The 24,186-nt window shown below is 37.8% G+C and overlaps 1 protein-coding gene across 7 annotated transcripts in view; it reads right to left on the bottom strand.

Moving 5' to 3' along the window:
• The window catches only part of ATM (ATM serine/threonine kinase), a 68,873-nt gene extending 44,696 nt beyond the window's left edge, over positions 1-24,177 (bottom strand). For 4 of the 7 annotated variants that reach the window (XM_061991958.1, XM_061991968.1, XM_061991984.1 and 1 more), the window contains exons 1-25: positions 24,040-24,177; positions 22,107-22,208; positions 21,909-22,021; positions 20,585-20,730; positions 20,016-20,180; positions 17,165-17,330; positions 16,646-16,884; positions 15,754-15,917; positions 15,240-15,409; positions 13,479-13,850; positions 12,732-12,926; positions 12,306-12,401; positions 11,297-11,522; positions 9,235-9,366; positions 7,864-8,091; positions 7,294-7,419; positions 7,082-7,171; positions 5,901-6,072; positions 5,024-5,223; positions 4,448-4,530; positions 4,184-4,339; positions 3,648-3,723; positions 3,366-3,496; positions 1,960-2,080; positions 520-699 (exon numbers count right to left, since the gene is read on the bottom strand). In XM_061991958.1, the coding sequence (XP_061847942.1) occupies positions 520-699; positions 1,960-2,080; positions 3,366-3,496; positions 3,648-3,723; positions 4,184-4,339; positions 4,448-4,530; positions 5,024-5,223; positions 5,901-6,072; positions 7,082-7,171; positions 7,294-7,419; positions 7,864-8,091; positions 9,235-9,366; positions 11,297-11,522; positions 12,306-12,401; positions 12,732-12,926; positions 13,479-13,850; positions 15,240-15,409; positions 15,754-15,917; positions 16,646-16,884; positions 17,165-17,330; positions 20,016-20,180; positions 20,585-20,730; positions 21,909-22,021; positions 22,107-22,178 (3,819 nt within the window). In that variant the 5' untranslated portion in view covers positions 22,179-22,208; positions 24,040-24,177. The remainder of the gene's footprint in view (positions 1-519; positions 700-1,959; positions 2,081-3,365; positions 3,497-3,647; positions 3,724-4,183; positions 4,340-4,447; positions 4,531-5,023; positions 5,224-5,900; positions 6,073-7,081; positions 7,172-7,293; positions 7,420-7,863; positions 8,092-9,234; positions 9,367-11,296; positions 11,523-12,305; positions 12,402-12,731; positions 12,927-13,478; positions 13,851-15,239; positions 15,410-15,753; positions 15,918-16,645; positions 16,885-17,164; positions 17,331-20,015; positions 20,181-20,584; positions 20,731-21,908; positions 22,022-22,106; positions 22,209-24,039) is intronic. The other 3 variants (XM_061991976.1, XM_061992012.1, XM_061992002.1) reach the window with 2 other exon arrangements.
• Between the last annotated feature and the right edge of the window lie 9 nt (positions 24,178-24,186).

Raw genomic sequence — 24,186 nt, 5'->3', positions numbered from 1 at the left:
GCAGTGTAGAGACTGTGCATAAAACCACAAGGCAACAAACAGAAAGGATAAAAAGTAGAGAACACACACTAAAAACATTATAGGCATGCAAAGCTGCAGTAAAAAAAGCAATTATTTCAGTATTCTCTTGTGAACCTCAAAATAAAAGTCCATAAGACACATATAATCTTCCAGTACTTGGCACTTCTTTTACATACTTTCCAAATTGGAAATTGACTTTACTTACACTGAGTAGAATTATCATTTTAAAAAATTGGATCTGCACTCTTCAGTGTATAAAAATTTAATTACATTTCAGATCTGTGCTTTTATATACATAAACTGCCTTTTATGATGTCATTATTTCTATGTAGGTCATTAAATACAACTAGGAATTCATTCATATATACTCATTCCCACATTAGCTCCACATTCACAAATTTTAACAACTCTCAGTATTGACAAAAGCATTCTGTACCGTTATAATTTTAACCTAACCTCAATTTATAACCTAAACATACAATGGAGATTTATACTTGCCTTTTTCACAAGGTGAGGTTCTAATCCATTCTCTTTAACAGACTGGCAAATGGCAAACAAAGCCTGCTTTTCACAGACCGGACTGCAGCACAGAACCATGGTTATAAGCATCAGCAAAACTGCTTTTCCATTACACTGTTTGTCCAAAAGATCTTCAGGACTTGCATCACCCCTGAGATTCTATAAGAAATAATAAAGAATTTGTACAAATATTCTGTTAAAGCAATCTCCTAATTAATAAATTAGCAGAAATATTTTAAAATTAAGGGCATTGACATAAATACTGCTGAAAATCTTGCTTTGATTGCTTAAAATTACTTCTCCCAGCTGTCTCCTGCACTCCACAACTAGAAGTTACTGTCTCCAGCATGCTTGTACACATGCTGATACCTCATACACTTCAGCCCGTGTTACTAGCATCAGCAGTTTAAACAAAGGCAATGCACTTAACAGAGAAATGACGGAAGCATTGACAAAACAAGTCTTTTTGCTCCTCCCTGATGCATATAGGAAAGAACTGTCTTGTAATTCAAATGTAGTTCTTCCCCTATTAAGGCATGGTGTTGACAAGTGATGAATAAAAGTCACAAGAAACTGCAATGAAAGGGTAGAAGCTAATAGACAACAACAAGCTGAGGTGGCAAAACATGAGCCAAGGCAACAGAGAAATAAGATAACAGTACAGAGAGATGAAGTGAGATGACAGAGAGATGAGGCTTCAGCAGTGACCACAAGCTACAAGACAGCAGCCAACGGGAACAGAAAGAAAACGTGACAGAGATAACATGCAGATAGATGATAGCATGACAGAAAAAAATGAAGTATGTAGACAGTGTAGATGACTTAACGTAGTAGCAAGGAAGGAGGAAAAGTGAAAGACACTAAGAGAAAAGTTGTTACAGAAATTCCACAGTAATATACACCACTATTTCCAGTCAATGCACTGAAGTAAAACTTTCCCTTCCCTTGAAGTTTCTTGCGAATAGTTCAATTTTCTAAGCAAATTCTGGTTTTCTGAAAACCACTGCTGTAATATCACTGGAAACACATTCTCACTGAAATTTACAAATGTGGTTTTACACTACACATAATTTGAGTTTACATTGCCTCATTCACAATTTACATCTTCTAGAATATTGAGAATATTCTTTTTCTCTGTTTTTTAAGAGTTACAGTACTGACACCAACCACAGCAAATAGTATGATACACAAGAGCAGTCTGAATCATACAGTGAAAAAGTTTACAAACTTCTGATATGAGCAGAAAAGTGGCTGACTGGATGTTTTAAGGAATTTCCTGATGACCACTTTGTTTCACCACCTCAGACTATCAGAAGTCCAGAAGAATTAACGTTCTCGGAAAACTAAATACAATCATTTAAAAAGTCATCTTACTCACAACAAGAAAACAAGGCATAACTAATGACTAAATGTTGGTACCAGATTTCTCATTCCTTCCTGAGCTCTGAGATATGCATTCTCAAAAGCCTTTTGCTGGAGCTTCAAGGGAAGAGGTTTTGACATTCCAGAAGAATCTCTCTGTTTCACATCTTGAAACAAACTTAAAAAAAACCAAGAATAATTATTAGCATAACATTTAGTCTACAGAATTACTGCATGTTGTGCCTATTAAATAAGAGGATTCTGATTTTCTGAATATTTTCCTAGCTTTCTTTGACAGCAGTCCTTCCCTCCTCTCCCTCAAACATTATCACTAAGAATATCTGTTGGCGTGCAATGATGGAGGATAGCTTGAAAATATACATTTCCCATCTTCTATCAGTTCAGGAAGTCAAACTTCAGTTTTCCATCATAATGGAACATTTCATGTCATGAAGTACTTTGGGAATATATCTACCCTATATATGCATGTACAAAATGTCTCTCAAAAAATTATTTTTTTTGTAGCTAAAGGCCTGACCCGCTTTGCTCTTTGTAAAAAATAAGACCACAGTGGACTGGATGAAATGTTACTCTACCTGTTTCTAAGTGACTATTAGCAGATACCTAAGACTACAATATGCTTGCCTTGTATTCATAATAATTCTTTCAATACAACATCACAGGTGAACTAGGCAGATTATGAGTTAGAAGTGGTGACAGTATTTAATATCCTTAAATAATTTTCTTGTTTATTAATTTGTCGCTTTTTGAACCCCTTTAAACATTCATACAGTTGAAGGTAGCAGGGTAACACCCAGCATAACTGAACATTGTATGAAGGAGGAAAACATATTCTCTGAGGATCTTGAACCTGTTAGCTTCACTTCATGTCCTCTAGTCTTTAAACTGGAAAGAGCTGCCAATCTTCAATTTGTTCTGGTCCAGATTTTCTAGCATCATACTATATCTCCATAATTTGACTTTTTTTGTACTGATGGGCTCCAGTTTATGCAACTAATAGCTGTGCATAAAGTGTTTCATAGTTTTGAACATCCCTCCTCTACTTCTATTCCAGTTCCATTGCATCCTTTGATGTATGGAGAAAGAACTGTATACAGCATCCAAAACACAAGATCCTTTGAATAAGCTTTTATGCTACACAATGTATCTTATCTATTTCTAGAGGATAAACAACTATTCAAGTTTTGCATACTACATTTAGTGCAAGAATTATTATAATATATAGAGTTCTTAGACATATTTTTTATCTCTATCTCTCACATCACAGAACAACTGAAATGTAGACAAAGCATGAACACCTTAACCAAAGTAACTTGACAGGCTTTTATATTCCATCAAGATTAAACTCACACAAGTATGGAAAAGAGCAGCTATAAAGTAGCAGAAGTAACAGCTGGTGAAGTGAAACTGTTAAAAAAAACATAAAAGCTCTAGGTTATCACCTGATAATAGACCTTGCAGCAAGAATGCGAACTTGATGGTGACTATCTGCGAGAAAATGTGGGAAAGCATCACTCACAGGAAGACTTTCATTTATCACTTCCAGGATGGCCCACTGGCAATAAGGATCAGCCTGAAGAAAATTAATATTGTGGTTTTAAATATACAGAAGACCTACAATGCAATATATACTGATGCATGCAGAAGATCTTTAGATACTGTTTAGAAGTATACCTGAAGTAGACACTTAAAATGCTAATGAACGTCAGAAAAACTGGGATTACCTCAAGCAGGGCTTTCATGCAGTTTAAAAGGGCCACCCTAACTGGTGCTGTGCATTTCCCTCCTCGAGCTAAATGCCTAAAATAAAGAAGATTTGAATAAATGAAAAAACCATCGACAATGGTGAGGAAGAATTTGACAAATTCATTTCTGCTGCTCCCAGTTCATTCTTCCGTGCTCAATAGGCATGTTTGTGTAGATTTGATGTTTTTAGTGATAACTTACAATTGTAAATAACACTCATTTTTGGTTGCTGAAGTTTTATCATTTGCTACAATTACTGAAGCAATTAGAGTACAATCGGTCTTTGTTAGTACACAACAGTGTAGCATTTATTGTGCTAATAATATCTTAAGGAAAATACAGTTCATTTCTACAAATATAACAAGACACACAAAACCTGGAAAGTTAAATGCTGGATAAAGCTATTGTAGAATACCAACAGTAAGACACACAACAGCATTACAGTCTTCACATTGATTGCAAAGTTAAAAACTTCATGCCTAACAGACTTCTGCATTAAATAGATAAAACATACCAAAAGGCTCCAACAACTTTCAAAAACTGTCCTTGGGCAAGCCCTGCCTCTTCAGTATGTGTGTTGCACTGGGCCAAGCCTACTGTTATAGGAAGTAAATTATTTAGAATTACTTTACAAACTTCTTGATCTCGACGGTACAAAGAACACACAGCACTGTGAAAGAAAGAAAGAAAAAATATCCTAAAACACTGAACAGCCGCCAAATCCTCTAGCTGGTAAACTAAAATAGGTCTAAAACATGCTATTCAGTTTCTCTCTTACGGAAGAGGACTAAGAAGAGTAACAACATCCTCTTCAGGCAAGGGGTGTTCTTCGGCAGGGAGCTCCTTCAAAAGAACCAAGTACTGTGGAATAAAAAAAAGAAAGTGAACCAAAATGGAAAATATACTGAGGAAAGCAAGACAAAAAGAAAAACTACAACACATTTTCAGTAATTGTTAATGCAGCAAGGATACTTATTGTCAATTCTTACAGGACAGACTGACCATCTCTTCATGCAAACACTGTTACACAGTAATATGGCTCATGAAATTTTTAGCTTTGGCAGTCAAAAATACTTCCTTTGTAAACTAAAATACAGACTCTATTCCACTATGGAGACCATTTATAGTTATTTAATAAATAATTAATGACAAAGGCAAGACTTTTCTACTGCTTAACTCTCTGCTCCTTCCCCAACCACAGCACATTTTAAAACACTAGATGTAGCCACTTTGACGTTTTCTCAGGGGACCAATGACTACAGAAAGACAAGAATATACAGTTGACAAGACTATACAAATTTAAAAACAGTAAAAATAGATATGTGGGCCTACTGTACAAAAAGCTCCCACTCACCATGTGCAGGTGCAATGGCTTAGCACTATCAAACACACTGCCATCAGTAAGCATTAATAGCTTCCTCCGTACATCAGAGGCCCGGAAGCTCACTGTCTGAGTTTGGGCTGCAGTTACACAAATACATAGGAACCTCAGAATTTCAAGAAGAAGTAAATCTTGCTTTGCCAACTGTTCTTCAGCTAACGGGCTCAAAGCACCTGAAAATAAGATCTGTATGTAAGAAATGATTCTCCAAGGACAACAAAAAAGTATATAGCATCTTGGGTCTTTACAAAACTAACTTGGGTCCTCAGAATAGAGTACTACCAATCTTTAGTTTATTTGTTATTGAGCAGTTACTGAATCAGTAACAGCTTCTTGAATGTATTCTCCACTTCTGCAAAAGCCTCCTCTAAAAGACAGGCTTTGAATTTTGTGTGTCCATACATCTGGCTGATTTCTCCATCAGAGTTATAATGAACTCAGCAGAACCATCTGCAGCTGTTTTGTGTTGTTAACTGTAATTTAGGATATATTTTAAACTATGGATTCAAAGCTCCTCCAAAAGCACAGTCAATTTGCAAAGAAACATATCCTACAGACACACTTTCTAGGCTCTTCTTTGCCCAAACTTCTGCCTGACTTTGAACGAGTTAGCTAGCTTCTCTGCTTGCATTTCACTATCTATAAAATGATGAGTTACAACTCTTCATTACATCTTTAAAATACAAATGAAAACAAGAAAGTATTATTACTTAGAAAGTACCTGGTTCAATGATTATCTGCTTCAACTATTAATAAACCAAGACAATTTTGCATCTCACCATTTTTCAAGCAAAGAGTAATCTGTAAAAACAAGCTTTTGCAAATACTTTTGGACACAGAGAAGACTTACCTGTTACAGTTTGCATCTCACCAGATTCATTTGTATCACTGATGTCAGCCACTGAATGATCATCAAATAGATCATCAGCTACTTGGTTATCTACTTCCATTATACTGTCTCCAGGATCATTCCCCATTAGATCCACTTCTCCCAGTTCACTTGGTTTTCCAGTGAATGCCATCTGACAAGAAACACCACACACTTTTTCAAATTAAGGGCAGGAGCAACACCACGGGCATAACACAAGCCAAGATACTAGTTTCCCAGTGAACCTGAAAGGGCAATAAGGGCTACACTGGACTGATGAATTTCACCCTTTGTGATAAGTCTCTCTTCTGCATATGTAAACTGATTTGAACTATTCTCTTCAGGATACAAGCTTTCTAAGACAACTACTAGTCTCTGGTTTAGTTGGTGCTAAAGACCTTGATAGTATTTGAAAAACAATTCTCCTACAAGACACACACTTCTCACCATACTTCACAATTACAGAGAAATGAAAAGAAGGCATGTGACCACTTTAAGGGCATGCTAATTACTACTTTCCCTACTAGATGAAAAGTTAAGAGAAGGTAAGACCCTCAGGTTCTCCTCACTCAAAAAAAACCAAAAGATTTTGCTTACCTAGACCTGATTACAGGACAATGTGCCAAAAAGGGAAGCCTGAAGAGTTGTGCTAAATTTAGTGATGTGCAATTACTTTTCTCAGTGAGAAAGGGGAGTAATTTACAGTTAGAAATGTTTAAGAGCCATTTAATAAACACCTTTAAGGTGTTTAAGGCACATAAGTCCATCAAACTACAAATAAAACTTTTAAAACATTACAAGTGCATTAAAGTGAAATGTCAAGTGTTACAGAAATTCTTTCTGTGGCGTAAAATCTGCATATTTTTTTACTCTAAAAAGAATTAAAACATTTCCAGAAATAACATAATTTGTTTTTTAATGTAACCTGGCATGCTAACCCTGATCAAACGTTACTCACGTGCTCTCGTTTTTTTCCCCCTAGGCCTGTGTTCAAATGCCAGATAGTAATGCCTCCAGTTAGGAATTCCCTGTACAATTCAGGCTTTTGATTTATGTTTTTTGGTAGCAAGCGTGTCATTTGGCTTGCCTACAAATCATTATACTGTAAAAGCAATCCTTTCATAGAAGAGCACTGCATTTAGAAACAGGTAGAACACACTTACCAGATTTTTGCAAATATCTACAAGATCATTCATAAATTTTGATGTTAACAAATGCAGGAATATATTAGACATCATTTTATTAGCACTGTTCTGTAAGAAAGCAAGATGAACACACAGGTTAATTCTTTTTTTTTCAGGTACCATATGTATGATGCTTAACTTTGTGGTTTCATTAACAAAGAAAGCAATTTAAATTCCTTTAAAAACTTTACCTTGGTACAACTGCACAAACACTTTGTACACTGCATCATCAAAGTCCGCAGTGAGTTGATCTGGGTGTCTTCATTAAGTTTGGTTTTAGATTGAGAAATGCTCTCGCCAGCATAATGAATGAGTGACTAGTGAAGATACAACACAATTAAAATACCTCAGTTAAACTCCTTTATCCACTGGCACATACACAGCACACACACAGACAAAAGGACGTAATTCTCATTACTGCTCATTGAAACAGCTTCAATATTTAGAGTATGTATCAATTACTTCGGATTTTTTTTTTAATTTTCATTTCACTTATTCTGTCTCTGAAGTGACAAAAAGATGGCCTAGATCTGCCTGAAACATTGATATTTTCATCACAAAAGTACAGCATCTATCTATATAGCGTAAGTTTTAGGGTTTTATATTTAAGTAAGAAACCACCTCATATGAAGGCTAAGATGGTTATCAGGGGGAGTCAACATGGATTTACCATGGGGAAATCCTGTTTGACCAACCTGATAGCCTTCTATGGGTGCATAACCAGCTGGCTAGATGAGGGAAGAGCAGCGGATGTCATCTACCTTGACTTCAGCAAGGCTTTTGACACTGTCTCCCACAACATCCTCATCAGAAAGCTCAAGCAGTGTGGCTTGGATGAGTGGACAGTGAGGTGGATGGAGAGATGGCTGAATGACAGAGCCCAGAGGGTGGTGATCAATGGCACAGGATCGAGTTGGAGGCCAGTGGCCAGTGGAGTTACACAGGGATCGGTTCTGGGGCCAGTCTTGTTCAACATCTTCATCAACGACCTGGATGAGGGGACAGAGTGTACCCTTAGCAAGTTGGCTGATGACACCAAACTGGAAGGACTGGCTGATTCCCTAGAAGGCTGTGATGGGAGTCCTGGTTGATAATAAGTTAACCATAAGCCAGCAATGTGCCCTCATGGCCAAGAAGGCCAATGGCATCCTGGGATGCATCAAGAAGAGTGTGGCCAGCAGGTCAAAGTAGGTTCTTCTCCCTCTCTACTCTGCCCTGGTGAGGCCTCATCTGGAGTCCTGTGTCCAGTTCTGGGCTCCTCAGCTCAAGAGGGACAGAGAAGTGCTGGGGAGAGTCCAGCGCAGGGCCACCAAGATGATCAGGGGTGTGGAACATCTTTCACACAAGGAAAGGCTGCAGGAACTGGGGCTGTTTAGTCTGGAGAAGAGGAGACTGAGGGGAGATTTTATTAACATTTATAAATATCTAAATGGTGGGTATCAGGAGGTTGGGACATCCCTTTTTTCTATAGTAGAATGTAACAGGACAAGCGGTAATGGGATGAAGCTGGAACACAAAAAGTTCCACTTAAACATAAGACAAAACTATTTCACTGTTCAGGTGAGGGAGCCCTGGCACAAGCTGCCCAGAGGGGTTGTGGAGTCTCCTTCCTTGGAGGTCTTCAACACCCGCCTGGACATGTTCCTATGCAACCTGATCTAGGTGAACCTGCTTCTGCAGGGGGATTGGACCAGATGATCTCTAAAGGTGCCTTCCAATCCCTACTATCCTATAATTCTACGATAAAGCAGTAGTAGTAGTAATAATAGTAGCCATCTTCATACTGGTTTATACCATCAAAGACGTATAAATGAAAGGACTGATTATCCTCTAAGTAGGCCTTTGTCCATAAATATTTTATTTTTTTAAAAAAGAGTGACTCAGAAATGTATCAATATCCAGAATTCTCTCCACTGCAAACCTGATAATTATTATACTGGCAGAATTTCAGCGACTCCTCTCTTTCTGCAGCAGTAACGTATCTAAATCTCTCCCAATTGTCATTTTTTAAGCAGAAACTAGTGGAAAGAGTCATGCTCTGAAAATGTGTCAACATTAATAGAATTTTAAAGTTACTTTGCATGTAATGGTTTCTTTAATGTGTATCAGCTTCCGAAGGCGCTGCCGCTTACCTTCGCGTTCTGGAACAAGTCAGACTTACAGGCATCCTCCTCTTTAAATATCCCAGTGTAGCAATAGCAACCAAGAACACCCACCAAGAGACTGACACATCGGACAAGATGCTCTGCAGTAACAACCTTAAACTGAACCAAATACACAGCATAAATACTAATGGTTTATACCATTAAACGTTATCACCAAATACATACTTCTTTAGAGTCTTTTAAAAACACTTTTATATACAGATTTCACCAAAATGAATGAAGATTAGCAGCCTGCTGTTTTGCATTGTAGTTGTCTCAGGTTCCTGACAAAACCTTTTGGCTCGCAATGTTTTAATAATCTCCATGTGTCCCATGGCCCTGACACTTCCTTCCTTCACAATACTTTACATTCTCCCGCTGTTTAGATTTCATCATAGCAATACTTTCAGCTCTTCCCACATGTTGTGTTTATTTATTTGACCTCCTGCCAGGACAAGAGACAGTATGAGCTAGTCAGGAACTGTATCACACTCCTACTGCTGTCCCTTCCAACCTTATTGAATTCATAAGTTGCTTCTTAGTAGATACGTGTCAAAAAACAAATGGGGCAGATGGTTGTAAAATGTGTGCAAGCTTACTGCAGGAGTATTTCAGAGATCCCTTTTTACCTGTAAGACTATTTGGATAAAGGGAGAAGGAAGAGAAGACAAATAATGATTTGTCTTATTTTCTCAGAAAGGAAGATCAAAACAGATGGGAAAACTTATGCATACTTGCCACTGCTACAGACACAAAACCAGGGATAAGTTTTATAGCTCCTTATTGCCAGTACCTCATTTCAAACTTTGGCACTGCCTCTTTTGGTTCACCAAATACTACAGGACCTAAGCAATGAAATTCAAGGAAGGCACACCACTGAATTAAAACCAAAGCTGGCCTGTCAAAGGAATTGGAAGTTTAAAAAGCCTGCTACTTTTGTTTTCACATACTTCCTACCATTATATAGTGGCTCTTTCTCTAAAAGTCAGTATTTTTCTACAAAGGAGAGATTCTGTGATGTTTCAAAAAGTGGAAGACACAAATACGATCACAGGACAGTTTGGGCCGGAAGAGACATCATCCAGTCTCTAGTCCAATCTCCTCCTCACGTCAGGGTCAGCTCTAAGGTCACAACAGGTTACTCAAGGCTTGACCAGTCAGGGCTCAAAAAGCTTCAAGGATGGAGACTGTACAACCTCTCAGGCAGGGTAACCTGTACTACTGCCTGACTGTCTGCACATAGATAAAATTATTCTTGTGTGCAGCATGAATTTCTCTTGACTGTCTGCTGCCTCTCATCTTCTTGCAATACACTGGGAAGAGCATGGCACTGTCTTCTACACAATCATATAGGCACTAGTAGGTTCCCACAAAGCTTGTTGGGTCCCCCCAGAGCCATTTAAGCCCCAGGCTGAACAAGTCCCATTTCCTCTATGTCTACTCACAGGTCAAGTGATGGAGCCCCCGCCATCCCTGTGGCCTTCATTGAATGCACTAAGTCTGTCTTGTACTGGGAGGCTCAAACGGGATGCAGTATTTCAGATGCCATCTAAAGGCACTGAGTAGGAGAAGGATAACCAGTTCCCTTGAGCAATGGTTGTGCCCTTGTTAATATAGCTTGTGTTTGTAGCTTTCTTTACAATCACCCCTTTACACAGCTGCTTTTTTACAAAATCTACCTATCTGAGACCTCTCTGTCTCAGGTTTATCTTGGCTTAAAACCACTATGAGCTTAAAGCATTACAGAGGCACAGAAGATGAAACCAACATTCATGAACAGCAGGGCAATAGTGGCTTATGTGTCAACTTTGCACAGACTTCAACTTCTATGCAGCTTCTATATATTCCCATATACCTATGGAAACTACTGGTTTTCTGACAATGACGTAAAGAAGTCCAGACTTCTCTATTTCTTACTATTGGTTAGAGCCTTTAAAATGTTTCTGGTTCATTTAGAGCAGCAAAAGGAAATAAGATCTGTATACTTTGCCTTGAAAATACATTGTTTGGGTGCATAAATATAAGGATGCAATGGTAATTTCTGACTTACCTTAGGAGCATAGCTGCTTAAAAGCTTTTCTGAAATTGCCAAAAGACAATGCTCCAGTGTTTCCTTGAGATTTTGGCTGATGGTAAGTCTCGAACCAGTCATATTTTTATCTGCAACATTTACTGCAAAGTTAGTGAAAATGTCCACTTCATCAAATGTTGTCTGCAGATAAAGCTCTTCAACATCAGAAAAACTGTTTTCTTCTTTCCTTTGCAAGTGTTGCACACTTGAAAAAGAGATAACATTTTCACTTTAGCAGTCAATATATAACTTACAAGTCTTTAAAACTATGAATTAAATATGAGAAATAAACGCAAGAAAAAGAAACTTTTTTTTTTGTGCCACCAAACTCTCGCTGACCTTTCATTTCTGAGGTTGACTCTCATTGTGGAATAGACACTACCATTTTAGCTCTGTCTGAAGAAACTTCAAGGAGAAATGAAGTCCAAGAGAGCTTGAACATATGCATCAGTGAAACATGCAACAGCACTCTCTGACTCTGACAGACTCAAGAGCTGGGGCCAAAAATACAGGGGGAGTGGCAAGAGGACACATAGACAGTAAGCACTTAGATAAATTTCTACTTAGCAGCTATCTTCAGGAAAACTCTTAAGATATATACTCCCTTTAGGATGAAAGGTAACATTAAAATGTATGAATTCTTATTTGTATAAAGCTATAAATTATTCAAGAAATATAACAGTAATGAGTTAAAAATACCTAATGCACTTATGGATAAAGAGACAAATATTTAGCTGTCCTGCTGAAGAAAGGTGATACATGTATTCCTTGTAAGGTATTTTGTTTAGCACCTGGAGCCTTGACTGTCAGCAAAAGACTGTTTTAAGCATCTTAACAAACTGTAAAAGTGGTATTATTTATTGGATGTGAAAGATGTTGTACAAAAAGATGCAACAGACCTCAAGGAATTACTCATTTCATTATCTCAGCTTGCTAAAATAGCAAATATAAGCTTCACCATCTATAATGATTGACATAAAGAACATACCATTTAGCATCATTTTCAAAAAAAATCATTGCAGCTCTGCAGTTCTTCATTGTAAGGCTCACAAGAATTTTTGGTAGTATAAGATGAGGAAAATCGCTGTAAAAAAAGAAAATTGCTTTGTATTTTCTTGCAATCAGATAAGCTCCTGTCATTCCTGAAAAGCACACAAGCATTAACCTCACTGACAGCAGACCTCCAAAGAAGTTTCAGTTTTTACTTAAGATTTCTCACATGTAGTTAACATCTCAGCTATGCCAGACAGATAACTAAATTATGTCCTCAGAAGGATGTAGTACAGTAAGCTAAAAAACCCTATAAAGGTTAACAAAGTATTAATGTTATACAATTCCACAAATCTGCTTTTTGCTGTGCAGTTTTCTGTGTGGTAGGGTGAGCTTACATAGCAAAGTATGCCACAGACTTTACCTGCAGAGCACCGTAGGCAACTCTGCACATTCTTCCATTTCTTCCCCCAAATAGTAGGACAGTAGCCATTTCATGATTGCCTCCTTTAACACAGAATCCAGATTTCTTTCAGAATTACTCAGTTCCGCTCCTATGTCCAAATTATCTGGCACTGAATAGGCAGACATCACTGATGATAAACAACATACAGCAGAACTGTAACAAAAATGGAACACTGGGCATTTGCAAGAAACAACATGGTATTTGTTAACAGCACTCTAAACCAAAGTCATTATTTCTGCATGCTCATGGAGCATCAAGTTAATAAGCAAGTTAATAAGCAATGCGTACTGGAAAACTTCATTAGAATCTTTGCTTTTTCAACAGCCACATGTTGGTTATTACAGATGCTTCCTGTCTATCTTAAAGAGCACTTCAGAATACTCATTACAGAAGAAAAATATATTTAGAAGAAAATGTACTTTTTAACCTCAAAAAATCAACATCTCTTCAGTCAGGTTTTAATTTTTCAGTCCACTTTACATTTTTAGTCAATTTTAAATCTGAAGATGCTTGCCTCTCCTTTTCTGTCTCTGTTTTCAGACTTATATAATACCCATTTCAAATGCTGAAAACACAAACGTGGGCAGTTCATAACTAGAAACACAGCCACAATAATAATATTACTTTGAATGAAACAGTGATTTTGGTTGCACAATAGAGCAACGTGAATCAGACATGAAATATTATCCTTGCTTCCCATTTTACCTTGAAGGCTTGCATGCAGATCCTGAAAATATCTTCCAGAGTTCTTTATCTGTTACAACCAGGTTTCCTTGAATCATAGCTCCAAGTAGCCCAAAGTTTTCCACTTCAATTTGCTGGAAACTTACGCTACGAATGGTTAGAGACCAAATCTTTGCCCAGATTCTCTGGAGCTCCAACTTGTGGGTGCTTTTCAAGTCAGTCTTCTGGTTTTGACACAAAGCTACCTCTTTAAGACACTTCAGCACATATGGGGTCCTCTCTCCTCGTCGCTGCTGAGGCAGTAACTGGTGAAGTACATTTAGTAAGGGAGGGAGCTCATTGTTAGGCAGACTCATGGGATACTTTGATATTAACTGAGCTGCAATCTGTAACCTTGAAAACACAAAGTGAAGCAATTAGTACCAAACACAGATAAATTTGCATCTTCAAAAGTAAATTAGAAAAAAAGAGTTCATTTCACATTTATACTTTCCAGTATTGAGCTGATTTGTTTACTGTCAAAGGCTAAAGATTCACTGTTTCTAGTGTTTTCACTTCTAAAGTCTGCTTGGGTAGCAGACTTACAAGCTGACTGCTGATTTCTTGCAAGCTGACTTCACTGATTTCTAACCACAAGGGAAGAAAATTTCAGGGGGAAAAAAAGTTCTACTTCTTCTAGATTAGCCTGTTATACACTCTGACCCAGGGAGTGACCTCAAGGGCGAAATTACATAAGCAGGAAATATTACAACATGAGCTCTGCAGATAAGAAATATAAAATTTATCAAATGAACAAAACATTAAGCTGAGAGTGGTAAGCTGCATGGTTTTGTTTATAGCAATGGTTGCAGCTCTACTGAAATTAGCAAATTACAGTATGCACAGTATTTCTTGGAGATAGTCACCTCCACACAGAATGGCACATTAACGTCTCAACTGGAATCTATACAGCCAGTTTGGCTCAATATTGCGAGCAATAAACACACACACAGACCTGCCACTCCAGCTCAAGACCAAATTCACAGGCAGTTGCTTTCCAAGAAAAATTAGAAGGATAGAAAGGAACAGTAACAGCAGAAACATCCAGTGTAATTGCTAAAATGCCAACATTCTTGGGCTTAGGACTACAACTGGTAAGTTCTCGAAAAGTCTAGCTGTGGTCTTTTAACAATGACTTGACTGACTACTGCATGTGCTACATGCAACAATCAGTGGAAGAAGATGCGTGGTTGCAAGTCCAAAAGTCCCTCAGGTCAAACAAGGTACTCCTCAATCAAGGTCCAAGCTAAAACACCAGGCCTTGCACTTCCAACAGTTTTAGGCCAGATATTAGAGCAAACCATGTGAACTATTCCAAAACAGCCAAGATGTTAATGGTTGCTGCTCTATAATGTACCCAGCTTAAGGCAGCAGTAAATCTCACAGTAATTTCCTAATACATGTAAGTTGGATCAGACACACAACACTTACATAAACTCCAGTAGTATCTAGCACAAAAGACAGGTAAAAATCAGAGGCACACTACACACTACTGCACACTACAACACAGTTTACCAGACCTGTTACTTCTTAGGAAACCAAAGATACAAAGATTTTAAAGCAAGAGTACAAAGAACACTACTCACTTCTTTCCAAACGCTGTGAGAATTTAAGCTTAGTGCTTAGATATATAATTACAGCATGTGCAGACACTGAATTTGAAAGCACAACATACTCAGGAGAACACTTAAACGCAGAAAGTTGTCTGTCATAACTTATTTCATGTAAAGACCATGTTATTACCAAGGTATGACATCAAAATCCTTCTGTGATCTTTGCAGGTTGTCTCGAATTAACTCCCAGCCCAGTTCAATCCTCTTGCGCTTGCCTGGTACTGCTTCATCACTGGGCTCTCTTTGTGAAATGGCATATGACTGAGTAATTTCCAGAACTCTGGTATCTTCTGCAAAAACCTTTTATAAAGAGAAATTTAAAAGTACATAAATATTAAAAAAATGTGGTATTTACAGGAAAACTGAAATGTCAAACTAAACTAGTTCCATTTTTTACTGTGTATAAAGTTTCTTAAGAGGCAACCAGAATTACTATTTATTCTTTACTACAACAGAACCTCTGCTTACAGTCTATTAAGGAACACTTGTGAGACCTAGTGGACTAAATAAAACAGAACATAGACAAAAGATACTAATACTTCAGTAAATGGTTTTGAGGAAATGCTAAAGCCATATTACTTTAAAAATAAAACATACAACACAGTAAATATACAGTCAGTTTTATATTCAAATCAAAATGTTACCTGATGACAAATATCAGCCAATAACTCAATCAAATTTTCCTTTACAGCAATGTTACGTGAGCCTGAAGAATATTTTCCTCTACTGCTGATGAGGTTTATTTCATTCACGAGCAGATCATAGAGGTTATGTAAGATACTTCGCCATTTAGCTGAGTCATATGCACCTGTACATGCAAAAACAATTAAAAGATAACACATCACTCATTGGATACAGTATTTAAACCTACCTTGACAATACAAAATACAGTGAAAACCAGAGCAAAGCATACAAAGCTTAAAGTCTTATAATGAAGAAGGAATAAATTAAAAAAGTGAAAAAGTTGAGAGATAATTTAATCAGCATATACAAGTAATTAGGGTAGGAACTCAGTTTCTAATAAACAATTCTTTATGAAAACTAGAAAGACTACAATAAAACACAAGGGATAAATTTGGACTAATTATAAACTCATTATAGAATTATATTTATTTCATATTTGTATAGACTGGTCTGGGCTTAAAAAAGCCTGGTAAGATACGAATATGAATAGCATGTCTAAACTGAATCTAAGAAATGGTCTAGTGGTTGATATAGCTGGGACAAAGGCTGGATTCAAAGGCCTCTTCCAGTTGAAGCAATTCCATGATTTTCCTTCCCCTAAGACTTTGTGTTTTCATAGCTAAAATAATCTTTTGATTTAAAAAAAAAAATCAAATCAACCTTTACAGGATATAATAGAATTAAAATTAACAATTTTCACTTTCACTAAATATTTCACTCATTTTCCCTCACTATTAACCTTCAGCATAAAACTACCAGCAAGACTCAATATCAAAATGTAGAAAGTTGGCACAATAATTCAAACAATCACATGTAGTGACAGAAAAAAAAACAGGGAGCTTTTTATTTTACCTTTTTCCTGAGTTTTTGCACCCTTTGGATGATGAATATGAACTTGAAGACGAAATAACTCAATTATTGATTCCTTCAGGGAATCCTTTGGTCTATACTGAGTCCATATATAAAGCACTGTAGGCAAAATTTCTTCCCCTACTTTACAAATCCTTATGCGACAGTTCACAGCAAATTTATTGCAGAAGACATTAATTGCTCCAATGATATGATCCAGGTCTGCAATATTCCTCTCCTGCCTGCAACAAAAATCAAATTCTCAAACTTCCAGAAGAAATAATCTTACTTCTTTTCACAGGAAGTGTTTATAGGTAAAAGTCAGTAAGTCACTATATTCAGAACTGTTTTTGCCTAACAAATGCAGAAGTTATTAATAATTCAAAGAATTTATTAAATTGGTGCTCAAAGACAGCACAAAATTTGTCTAAGGAAGTTTTATCTGCTATTACTCAAACCCAAACTCAAATACTTAAAATGAGTTATTCTCTAAAAGTAGCAAAAGGAGCACTGCTAACATACCTTGCAGCCTGTATTGCTTTTGAAAAGAAGATAAACATGTCTGAACTCAACTCATCAGTCTGGAAGCAGTAACCCCTTGTTAGTGTGTGAATTATCCGAGCCACCAAGACTCTATTAATCTTCCCAGAAGGTCTGAAGTATAATTGGCCATACAGGACCAGCAACTCTGCAAATGTTTTAATAAAGTAAATATATATTTAAAAAGTGTGTTGTAAATATACAAATATGTATATAAACATATATATTAAAGAAGAAGGGATAAAAGTGCTTGAAGCAAAATATTTTATTAACTATACAAACCCCACCATTCTGAATTAGCTGCATGTCAGCATTCACATAAGTTAAATGGGGAAAAAAAGGGAACACATGTTTTTGTCTACACTAGTAGTGAAGTTCTAGTCATTCTGTGCTAGGATACCATCTGCTTTGTGTAATAATGAGTAAAGCAGCTGTTAGCCCCATGACCAACTTTCACAACTACTTCCACACTCAACTTCTACATTGCATTGATTGCCCAGCATAGAGAGTTTCATTTGTTGCAGAATACACAATAAAAGTATTCAGAAACAATTTATAGCCACACTTACATCAACCAATAATTTGGTGTAGTGGGCACAGGTAAAACAGATCATAACAGTTGGTGCTGAGGCTCCACATGTTTCCATAACATGTAGTTCAGCTAGTTCACTCCAGCTTGCAGACTGACACATCCATGCTTTGCACTCATTTACAAGTTTTCTGAAGGAAAGGCCACTTCCTCAGAATTTTGCTCCTCATAATTTTAACAGTATGACTATCAATACTGAGTAGCTCAGAACTTCCAGCAGGTAAGAGCACCTCATGAAGTTGGTATTTCCTTTTCAAAGCTAATCACTCTGAGGCAACAGCTGGAATCCATGTTCTTAGGTTCAACTCCTCCACCAAATGATGGATTTGAAAAACAGAAACAGATTTCTGTACTGTACTCCAAGAATTATAAACAAGCATTAAGGTGGAAACACTAAAAAGGGTTATGATAACCTTTGCAAAGCTCATATATCCCTCCTTTAATGCAAGCACCTTGTTTTATTTAATGAATTTAAGCCTGAATTCCTCTAGATTTATGGCCTTCAGACCCATCTCACTTCAGTAATCAAATTCCACTGTGCTCCTAATTATCTAATGTCTTCCGTCTTACTTCCAGCTTCTGGCCGTACACAGAGAGACTCAGCTAACTTCCATGTTCCTAAGCTACCTAACTATCATACAGCAACTCACATAGGCTCCTCATGCAACCTGTATTAACCCTTCCAGTGACAGACTCAGTTTCCTTTCTCTGCCTTCTTCAATTATCAGTCTGCAACATTCTTGGCTTCTTGTCCCATTCCCTATCCCCCTACCCTCAGTTCTACCTGAGTACCCAGTTGTTCTCCAGATGCTTTTCCTGTTTATTGATCTGAACTCCAACTTCTAACAATCCTGTCTGATCAGTCCTCGCCTTCACATTCTGCTCCAAACTGCAGGCTGACAGCCCTTTGTCTTCTATCCCTTCTCACTGGCTTTTAGTCTGAGGCAGCTTTCTGATATAGTTCCAGCTTCCCCTTCAATTTTCAACTTCTTGTTCTATCATCATGATCAAATGGTACCAAATTCTTTCAGTTTTAAGATCTCAGTCTCTCTAATTACCCAACCACGTTGCCCATCTTGAATGGTTCCATTTTAGTCACCCTGCTTTGCCAGGTTTTGGCAGTTTTTTTTGCCTCCCCCTTCTATTGCAGTATCACCAGACAGCTCTTCTGAGTTCTTTGCAGGTTTACTTCCATTCTGTAGTTAAATAAATCCCGATCTACAGAGCAGAACATTCTCTCATAAAATGCTTTTCAGAAATCCAAATTCTGACTTCAAAGTTCTACATTATGCAAATACAGTATTTCTACACTTCCCCCAGAATTGTAGATGCAACATTCAACAAACTATACTGTGAAATTTCCAATACCCTTTTTTTTTTTTCCAAATTACTGTCCTATTACATCAATCAGCAAATGAAAATAGATGAATTGAGAGCTTAGTACATGTCAGATTATTTCACAGAATCACGAATGGTAAGGATTGGAAGGGACCTCTACAGATCATCTAGTCCAATCCCCTGCTGAAGTGAGTTAACCCAGATCAGGTTGCACAGACACGTGCCCAGGTGAGTCTGGAAAACCTCCAGACTCGACTCAATGAAATTTCAAAATACATAAACATTATTCTCCACATTAATAAATTAACTGTCTTGGAGTCAAACCCAGTCCTCTGAAAACTGAAAAATTATGTTTGCATTTCCACTTAGTTCGGGTTGCATGCTATATCATAACTCAAATTTTTAATCCATTTTTCTCTACGAGTTTTTTCTTTATATGCAATATGTGTATGTAACAACAGTGACTCAATGTTTTTTTAGGACCATCAATAAAACTCAGACAATAAAATTTAATATTAATATATTAACCATATCAAAACTCTACCAGACAATATCTAATAACTTGCAAACAACTGCACACCAACACCAGTTTTACTGAAGCTACTTCTAGTACACACATTCCATGGACATTACACATGTTTAGCTCTGTGGAGACCATGCCTCCATAATGTGATTGTATACAAGAACATATGTTACCAAGCAATAGACAATATGCATAAAGACAAAAATCTACTGCTCATCTCTTCTGCTTTGCTTATTTCAACCGTAAGCCTTCAAAGGCTGACACTGTTTTACTCCATGTTTTCTGTAGTACCTCACACAACAGGGCATCAAACAGATTAAAATGCACCAAAACATGCCTCTATAATGAGAAAAGGCACTTGTAAGTAGGCTTAAAAATGTTACCTGACCACTGCTGCTGGGATATCTCACACCAGTATTTCCTTACTGAGAGGATATCTTTTAGGAGTATACTACTACAGTCAGATCCATAAGCAGCACAACTTGTTGGATCTCTTATGATTTCTATGACGTAAATCAGAAGTTCCTGACATTTCAGTCTGGGTCCTCCTACATAAAGAAACAATGTGAGACTGTAATTAACCCAAAGTGTGCCAAATTAATCTGGAATTAATTGTAAATGTTCACTGAAAAACAAGAAAAAAATCTTTAGTTCAGAAACGGTTTTGTTAGGAATCATCTTCTTAAACAAACTGTTTCTAAGAAAGAAATTACTTATGAGAGTATACATCCGTTACATACATGTTGAATAATCAGAAAAAGGCTCTGTGAACATCAACAAGGACACAGAAGGAGTACAAAGGATTGATTCACGTGAAGATATTTAAATCGTAAACATCTGGAAGTGAGTAAGATGAACTCTACTCTGTTAACTTAAAGTAAAAAAGCAAACTTGAAGACAAAGCAGCAAAGCAAAACAAAACAGTATTTCTATATGAATATATATTACTGACTTTTATTAGCACATCTGATGAAGTATTTGACCAAACTGCCCAATTCTTGAATCTTTTTCTGTCTGGCAGTTTGGGTTGAAGCAGATGCATTTGGCTTTGCCAGCTGAAGGTTCTTAATTTCTTTCTGAAAATATTTCTGCAAGACACTTCAAAAAAAAGAGAGACATCAAGAATCTGCACATTTATACCTGAAGTAAAATAGGTAAACATTGTTTTAGCCTAGAATGTCAGAGCTTGCTTTTCTCATAATTCTAATTACCAAAGACTAAATCCAAATGAAATATATTACAATTTAAGCATGATGGAAATAATCTATAAAGGGAACTGTAAGTTTTAGAGGTAAGCCAGAAGCAACTTGAATAGGAACCGAACTCTCCTTTAAACTTTGCATAATGTTAAACATACAATTTATAATTATGAAAAAAAGGAATGCTAAAACTCATTATGTATGCTGCAACATTATACAACAAAATAATAGGAGGTATTCTTTGTTGTCTTATTGGAGAAAATATTCAAGTTCTAATTCTCCATCATTTAAAATTAACATACAGATTAGATTTTAAATCTAAGAAAAGATTAAACTTGACAATTACTGTAGATTTCCTGGCCTACTGTTTGTATTCAATTTAGAGTCTCATCTTTTAATTCCTCCTGTGTATTTCTAATATATGTCATTTTCAAGCCAATATATAAAATTTATCAAATATTTATTACAATATTATTGGTACAGCTACAAATTAAGAACTATCCCAATGCTGTCGCCTTCAAAAACATAACGGAAAGCTGACCGGACATCAGCCTATAAAAACTAATACTTCAAATGCACTTGTAACGTGAAATGTAACTAACACTAGTGCCAGCTGCTATATGAACTTATCACATTCATGGTCAGTTCAATCTTGTAGTACACTTAATGCAGATTGCATCAAAGATGAGCCTCTACACAGCTCAGCATAGCTTTTTCAATTCTCAAGCCACAGTCCTTCTGTTGTGCCTGGAAGAACTCAGTAATACCAAAAAGTCTAATGAGTTACCTGTAATATAAATATGAACTGTAAGTTGCAAATCAGCCACAGAGAATAATTTTCAATAAAAGAAAGTAATTACTATTATTTTTGCAAGGAAAAATGATCACTCAACTAATGATCAGTTTCCTAGCAGTTAAGTTTTCTGTTTGTTGCATTTACTTCCTTTAGAGACTAACTGTAAGTCACTTCTTGCTCACAAGCTGACAGAAACATAAGCAGTAGAATTGATCCAACAAACAAAAGAATGATGTTCCATGTAGAATCCCATAAATTTGCAAAGAAAAAGAAGAAATTACCTAAATACAGCATCCCAGTTGAGCTGCTTTCCTTGTTTAGCATCAGAACTCCTGTCCAGCTGGAGAACTGTTTCAGAATCACGGAGAAGTCGCTTGAAATTTTCTATTTCCTTCTGAAAATGTATTTCAAGAAAAAGAATTCTTAAGGATTCCCTTCATTGCTAATTGAAGCATATGCACCAAAAGAACACTCATTACCCTGCGCTCCACGGCTTTCTCATTTTCAAGGCGACGACAACAAATGAACAGCTCATGTAATGCAAGATTCATGATTCAGACTAACAGAAAAGTCATTTATATCTGCAGGTAGAAGAAAAGGATAAAACAGTAATTACTTTACTTAACACAGAGCCAAATCAACAAGTCAAAAAACTGGGAATGCAATATATTGAAAACCCAGCATGAAACACAACCAGTGCTATCTCACTGAAAAGTTCATTCCTGTCTGTGTTAGTCTTACTGGTCATAGAATCATAGAATGGTAGGAGTTGGAAGGGATCTTTAGAGATCATCTAGTCCAATCCCCCTGCAGAAGCAGGTCCACCTAGATCAGGTCGCAAGACTGAAGCAAAGTTTCTCATCAAGAGTATCATCTATTCCCACAGGCAACAGTCATAAAGAACAAGTGACCCCATTCACATGACTGACTTCCCTTTTTATGAGTGAGTAGACAATATGGTCAGACAACATGGAGTAAAATTCTAAGATTAAAATGACACAGAGCTGAATGTCTTCAGGCAAACAGCACCAACTCTCAGTTGTTGTTATCAGCACCTGTCTTAAACCGATGCCAACACGAGAAGGCAGCACTCAGAAAACTCTTTTCCTCTTTCACATCCTACATCTTCATAGTACTTCATAGCACTATCATATTGAGAAACTGGACTCAATATGTCAAAGGAAGCTCATGTATCAATTGTTAAAAGGAAACATTTTCTTTCATTGATCACTTAAAATTATGCCTCATCTCCAATAGATGTTGGAATTGGCTAGATCTTGGATTTCTTTTACATAAAGTTATGGTGATGCAGACGGTGATAACGACGTTGTATACAACTTCCATGCCTCTCCTTTTACACCTTCAAAGCAGACTCAAGAGAAACCGTGTCTGACAAAGACAGATGAGTAGCAAGTAATTCCAAGCATATGCTGCAATAAGCAATTGAGAAGGGACTGTGATGCATAGCACTGTATCTTGAGCACTTCAGTGAGAATATAAAAATATTTAGACAAGTAATGCTTTAAATAATCTACTGTCTTATAGAGTATGTCTATTTCATTTTGGCTTCAATCAAAATCAGGCTGGGACTCAGTATTATCAGAGATACAGTGAGAGACAGGTGTGTATGAAAAAGAAAATCTAAACATAAAGGCTGGCTGTACTGTACATAGAAATTTAGATGACAAACTGTTGCTTTTGCTGAGAATGAAACAGAAGAGGAGCAGATTTTCAAACACTAATGGCTTCTAAAATGCTGATGGGCTGAAAATCGTTGACCAAGAAGTGTGGTAACATGGGTTTTATGTCGTAGGGATTGGGTGGGAATCAACGGGGAAGAAACTAGTCCTCCCGTTTGCATTTAATGGTATTTTCACAACCATAAAAGGCTGAGTCCATCTACTATTTCCCTCAGCAGTTACATACTTCTAGGTTGACCTGCTTCAGCAAGGGGGTTGGACCAGATGACCTCTTCCAACCCCTACCACTCTATGACTCTATGACCACCACCATCCCTTTTAAGAATGACATGGGGCAAGGAAGGCGAACCCACGCTGCCGCTGCCTAGGCGTGTCGGTTAACTAACGGGCCAACGGGCGCTGCCCCTCACCGCTCCCGGCCCGCCGGCGCCCGCGAGGCCGCTGCCGCGCGTCGAGCCCTCAGGGGCTCGCGGCCGGAGCCGCCGCCCGCCCCGCCGCCGCCGCGACGGCCGCTCGCCCCGCCGCGCTCGGGCCCCTCAGCTCGGCCGCCTGGGGGCGGCGGGGCTCAGGGCCGGGCTCACCACCCTCCCACCAGGACGCGAGCCCGGCCAAGGGACGGAAAAGGAAAGGAAGACTGAGCAGCCCCTCAGGGCCGCGGAGCCTCGGGCCCGGCCTAGGGAGGGTCGGAAGGGGCGGGCAAGTGCGGGCCCACCTTCGAGCGGCGCGGCGGGAGGCGGCTGAGGAGAAGGGCCGGCTAGGGAGAAGGAACGGCCACCCGTGGGAGCAGCGCGCCAGCCCCCGTCCCGCAGCGCGGAGCAGCACGCACGGACGCAGCTGCGGGCGGCCCTGGAAGCGGATG

The sequence above is a fragment of the Colius striatus genome, chromosome 1 (genome assembly GCF_028858725.1).
Source record: "Colius striatus isolate bColStr4 chromosome 1, bColStr4.1.hap1, whole genome shotgun sequence".
Taxonomy (NCBI): domain Eukaryota; kingdom Metazoa; phylum Chordata; class Aves; order Coliiformes; family Coliidae; genus Colius; species Colius striatus.
Note: the sequence above shows the minus strand (reverse complement) of the source record. Positions and strands in the feature narration are given on the sequence as shown.